Raw genomic sequence first — 5,996 nt, forward strand, 5'->3', positions numbered from 1 at the left:
AGGTTTCCAGTGAGCAACCGAGAGGAATCAGAAGACAGGAGGAGAAGAGAGATGCTCAAGGAGCTTTGACCTGAAATATCAAGATTGCACAGGGGGTAAGAATAGATGGGAAGTGTCAAAGGACTTCTCCAAGGTGGTGACAAGTCTAAGAATGGGAGCCCATCACAGACACCAAAATTGAACCAACAGGGGCCCAAATGACGATCCAAGAGTTAGTTCTTTGTCATGTGGGTGACAGGACTTCAGCCAACCATGAGGCCATTTCCCTGGGGTGCTGCTGGCAACAAGGAAAGGGAAAGGCATGACAGGATTCAAACATCTGCAGAGAAGATGCTGAGCCCTTAACTGACCTGGTTGGTTCCATATTTGCTGAGACCTAGAGCTTCCCTCCTTTCTGCAAATAAGGGAAAAAACGATTTTTACACACACACACACACACACATATATATATATATGTGAATATATTGTGAATATATATGAATATATATATATATATATATATATATATATATATATGAGACAGCAAAATGCATTACAATTCCTATTACACATATAGAGCACAATTTTTCATATCAATTTTCGCCATTTGGTTTTTTTGGGATTGGCTAACTTAGCATTATATGAAAAATTGTGCTCTATATGTGTAAAAGGAATCGTAATGCATTTGTTGTATACAAAGTATATTCACACCAATTAATGCCTTCATACATGTACTTTGGATAATAATGATCATCATATTCCACCATCACTGATAACCCCCTGCCCCCTCCCTTCCCCTCCCACCCCTCTGCCCTATCTAGAATTCATCTATTCCTCCCATGCTCCCCCTCCCTACCCCACTATGAGCCAGCCTCCTTAGATCAAAGAAAACATTAGCCATTTGGTTTTGGGGGATTGGTTAACTTCACTCAGCATTATCTTCTCTAACTCCATCCATTTACCTGCAAATGCCATGATTTTATTCTTTTATTGCTGAGTAATATTCCATTGTGTATATGCCACATTTTTTATCCTCTGTCGTTTTTCCTCTTTTTTCTTTTCTTTCTTCTTCCCTTTTATTATATTTATTTTTATGTGGAGCAGAGGATCAAACCCAGTGCTTCACATGTGCTAGGTAAGCACTCTACCACTGAGCCACAACCCCAGCCCCTTTACCTCCCTTTGTATGATGTAAGGGAGGAATATAAGTCTCTCTTTGTGTGAAAATCATTGTATTTCTGCTTCAAAATTTCTTCCCTTAGTCTTCACTATAGTAACAAGTCAAACAAACCACTATGTAAATTCTAGTTCTTTTTTAAAAATATTTTTTAGTCGTAGTTGAACACAACACCTTTATTTTATTTATTTATTTATTTTTAGGTGGTGCTGAGGATCAATCCGGAGCCTCCCACATGCTAGGTGAGCGTTCTACCGCTGAGCCCCAGCCCCAGCCCAGCCCTAAAATTCTAGTTCTTAAAAGTTTTTTAATTGTCTCAAAGGCCGAGCACTGCATTTGTAAACAGTCCTCTAAGTCACATGATGTTGCAATAAAAATACTAAGGGAAAAAACCATAGGAAATGAAATACATAAAATGCGGTCAGTGTCATCGGCCTGTGCCGGCGGGGTCCCCAACAGGCCGTCCAGAACCGCACACACGGGCGCAGGAGGTGCCCGGGGGTGTCCCCGTCCGTGTGGCTTCCTGGCGGAACCTCCCCGAGCCATCACGCGCGCCCGCCAGATCCAGCGGGACCCGGCCGGGCCCGAGGCCCCACGTCGTCCTCCGCAGGCTTGCAGAGGTCAGAGTTCCCTCGCGCTGGCCGCCGGAGGGCCCACAGCGCTCCTGAGCTGGCGATCACCCCGACGTGACGCGGCAGTGGCCCCGGCGTCCGCGGGTTTCTCCAGCCCCTGCATCCGAGGTGCCCCAGGCGCCTGGGGCCGCCCGCCCGCCCGTCGCGGCCTCGCCTCCCTCGGGAGGGAGAAGCCGGGCGCGGGGGAGCCCACCCGCGAGCCTCTACCGCCCTTCGCGCTGCCGGCCCAGCGCGGGTCTGCGCGCTCGAGGACACCTGCCCGCTACGCCGCGGAGGCCGCGCAGGACGCGCACGTGCGGCAGGCGGCGCGGGCGGGGCGCGAGGCCCCCACGGAGAGCGCCGAGGCTCCGCCCCGAGCGCGGCCACGCCCCCCGCGCACATGCGCCGCGGGCCCCGGAAGCGGCGGGCGCGGTGGCGCAGCGGGGCCGACATGGCTTCGGCGGGAGGTGGCGACTGCGGGGCCGCCGCGCCCGAGGCCGACCGCCCGCAGCCGCGGCCCTTCCTGATCGGCGTGAGCGGCGGCACGGCGAGCGGGAAGGTGAGCGGGCGGGCGGCGGGCGGGGCGGGGCGGGGCGGGGGCGGCGACCCCGGGCTCCCTCTCCGCCCGGGCCGCAGGTCCCTGCCGCCTTCACCCCGCGCCACCTGTTGCTGGCGGGCGGAAGCCCCCTGCGGGCGGAGTCGCCCGCCGTGCCAGCGGGGGGTGCTGTTTATGTGTCCCCAGTCCACGGTATGTGAGAAGATCATGGAGCTGCTGGGACAGAACGAGGTGGACCACCGGCAGCGCAAGCTGGTCATCCTGAGCCAGGACCGGTTCTATAAGGTCCTGACCGCGGAGCAGAAGGCTAAGGCCTTGAAGGGACAGTACAATTTCGACCACCCAGGTACACCCAGAGAGCTTGCCCAGGCAGGCTGCCAGGGCCTGGGTTGTGCAGGGATCAGCCCCAGTGGGGTCAGGGAAGTTATCCACATGTCCTGCAGAGGGCCTCCCCTCTGGGTTCCTGCAAGTCAAGTCAGGAGGATTGGACCAGCTCTCTGGGCCTGGGTGCCCTGCAGGAGTTTGGTTGGAGCCAGTCAGGAAACCTGGGCAGGAGGGGCCTTGGGGACCACTGCTCAGTCCATTTGAAATCCCCTTGCCTTCCCTCCTCCAGCTTGCTGCTGATAAGGTCTTTTGCACACCCCATTGTCTAGAGTGGCCTTTCCCTTACCCACCTGCCCAGGGGCAAAGTCCTCAGGGAAGCCAGCTGTGGGAAGCAGTGGGTGATCTAGGGCCCAGGGCCCTGCAGCCCTTCCCCGATCTGGAAGGTGCTTGCTATCTCTGGGACAGAGTCTGCCCAGCGATATGGAGGAAGAAGGCCTGCAAAGCAGCATTCCCACTGATTATTCCCAGCAAGAGAGAGGAGGGAGGCCTGACTCCCTGGTTTCCATTGCTGGCCAGTGTGCTGCAGCTTCCTGGTGGGACAGCTTGGGCCGTGCACTGCCTGAAGGCAGTCTGGGCAACTTTGTCCTGTGTGGTCTGTAAAACTGCAGTGGACTGTGTCACTAACAAACAGAAACTGCAGGGGCAGCTTCTAGTCTGAATGTCCTGTAGGGTCCTCAGTATCCCTAGTGCCCTCCTGTCCGTGGCACAAGGGCAGCTGGGTTGTCTTGCCCTTTGCTTCATCTCTGCAGATGCTTTTGATAATGATTTGATGCACAGGACTCTGAAAAACATCGTGGAGGGCAAAACTGTTGAAGTCCCAACCTACGATTTTGTGACCCACTCAAGGTAAGCAGGTGGCTTCCAGGAGGTCCAAAAAGAGAGCTGGTTAGGGCGTCCCCTCTGGGTTCCTACAAAGACTGCCCCATGGCAGGACCTGCCACATTTCTGTGAACCACTGCCTACATCTGTCCTCTCCCCAGAGTCATTCTCCCTGGTGTTATGGTGGACTGCCCAGCAGGGCCCATTGCTTCCTCTGTGCCTGGTAGGTTGCTGGAAACCACTGTGGTCTATCCTGCAGACGTCGTTCTGTTCGAAGGCATCTTGGTGTTCTATAGCCAGGAGATTCGGGACATGTTCCACCTGCGCCTCTTCGTGGACACGGACTCTGACGTCAGGCTCTCTCGGAGAGGTAGTGCATCTGGGGATTCTGTGCCCTGGCTGCGGTGGCTGTGAGTCCTGAGGGAGGGCTGACCGTGGTGCTTCCTTCCTGTCACCGCAGTTCTCCGGGATGTGCACCGCGGGAGGGACCTGGAGCAGATCCTGACCCAGTACACCACCTTCGTCAAGCCCGCCTTCGAGGAGTTCTGCCTTCCGGTACCGCCTTTCATCTGTCTGAAAACCCATTTCTCTCACACTTGTGCCCTGTTCCCCACCTGCTGATAACACCAGCATCCTGGGGCACCCCACCTTGGTCCCCCACTCTTACACAGTCCTGGGAAGGAGAAATCTTATGAGAACCCCTTTGTGTCTCGCAGACAAAGAAGTATGCTGACGTCATCATCCCTCGAGGGGTTGACAATATGGGTAAGAAACTGCCCGGCCAAGTCCTCCCAGAGCCACCACACAGGACTGCTGTCTCATGCCTCTGCTGTTGAGGATTCCCAAGTGCACAAGGCCCACCAGTGTCTATCTGAGGCGCAGTTCAGCACAGACAGGGCAGGGCTTTAACCAGGCTCCCAAGCAGCCTAGGCTCCCGCAGCAAACTGAGCTGCTGAGTTTTACTGTCTCACATCCTGTCTTGCGGTTTCTGTCTGCTAAAATGTGTGGTGGCTTGTGAGGACCTGGCTAGTGGCCCCTGGGGAGGGGGAGGCCCCACACCAGCAGCAGTCCTATGGCGCAGCAGGGAGGACAGCTGAGCACCCACTGTCTGTCTGCAGTTGCCATCAACCTGATTGTGCAGCACATCCAGGACATCTTGAATGGCGACCTCTGTAAGCGGCACCGAGGGGGAGCCAACGGGCGGAGCTACAAGAGAACCTTCTCTGAGCCAGGAGACCACCCCAGGGTGCTGGCCTCTGGTAGACGGTCGCACCTGGAGTCCAGCAGCAGACCCCACTGAGGGCCATTACGTGCTGTCCCCCAGTCTGCCAGCAGGGATCCCCACAGACCCGAGTTTCGGGACGGGCATGGGGCACCTCTTGCCCTTAAAAGGCAGCAGTGCTTCTCCCTGGCTTGTCCTAAGGTGGTGTCAGGGCCAAGGCTCCTGTGCTCTTGGGGGGAAGCTCACTTTGGTAGGTAGAGACAGGGCTTCCTCTCGTTTAGGGAGGTTTTAACTTCTCTGGGGGTCACTGAAGTGCCCTGGCTCATGGTTAGCCTGTGTGCTTGTCCCCGGGAGGAATGCCAGTCTGCGTTGGGAAACCTGAGGAAGCAGCCTGGGCACTGTGGGCCTGGTGTGTCTGACTGGTGAGAATTTCCCAGTAGGGCTTGGTTTACTCGCCCATCACTGAAACAGGCTTTAAGAGGCACTATTCACCCTGGTGGACTGTCCAGCAGGGCCCATTGCTTCCTCTCCCTCATTCTGTTCCATACCCCAAGGCTCGTGGTGCCCTAGAAACCTTTTCTGACCCACCACTGGGCTGTGGTCCAATGTGGTGAGTGCTGGTCTAAGGTGCCTCCGAGCCATTTCCTTCCCTCTTGCCTGTGCCTCAGTGACAGAGAAGAGGCAGGAACCTTGGCATCAGCCACCATCTCTCTAACCAGCACCACAGAGGGCAAGGGGTCCAGACCCCAGGTGCCTGCATGGCTCCTGCATCCTGGGGCAGCAGGCAGTGGGCTGTTGGGTCTGCTCTGGCTGGAACAGAGTCTGCACACAGTCCCACAGGGCCAGGTGCTTCCACCTTACCGGGGCTGTCTGGATGGGCTGTCCCTGGTATAGCTCAGCTGTGTCCAGGGCAGCAGCCTCCAGCCACAGCATGTGCTGGCCTGCAGGTGTTCAGGTGGCTCCCTCATGCAAGGCTAGACCTCAGGGCCTCACAAATGGTCCTGTCCGTTGTCCAAGTTTGTCTTCCCTCCCATGTGACCACCCTTTCTGGAAAAAAGTGTCCTTTGCCATTGCCACAAGCTAGGCACATTTTCTTTCCCTTTCTTCCTGTTGAGCACAACTCATAGTTACCAGCCACGGCGTTCCTGAGCTGCGTGCAGCGCCAGGGCCTTCTGTTGAGTCTTAACAGTTGTGTTAAGCTTGGGTTCCTTTAGAGGGAGACTCAATAAATAATATCAGATACAAATG

The 5,996-nt window shown here is 55.8% G+C and overlaps 1 protein-coding gene across 1 annotated transcript; it reads left to right on the forward strand.

Annotated features, from left to right (window-relative positions):
* The first annotated feature begins 2,161 nt into the window (after window positions 1-2,161).
* Window positions 2,162-5,994, forward strand: UCK1 (uridine-cytidine kinase 1). Its single transcript, XM_081280015.1, has 7 exons — window positions 2,162-2,326; window positions 2,510-2,669; window positions 3,457-3,553; window positions 3,754-3,896; window positions 3,987-4,081; window positions 4,243-4,291; window positions 4,645-5,994. The coding sequence occupies exons 1-7, from the start codon at window positions 2,168-2,170 to the stop codon at window positions 4,824-4,826; spliced, it is 885 nt and encodes a 294-aa protein (XP_081136141.1). The 5' UTR covers window positions 2,162-2,167; the 3' UTR covers window positions 4,827-5,994.
* The last annotated feature ends 2 nt before the right edge of the window (window positions 5,995-5,996 follow it).

The sequence above is a fragment of the Spermophilus citellus genome (assembly GCF_964194105.1).
Source record: "Spermophilus citellus genome assembly, chromosome: 2".
Lineage (NCBI taxonomy): Eukaryota > Metazoa > Chordata > Mammalia > Rodentia > Sciuridae > Spermophilus > Spermophilus citellus.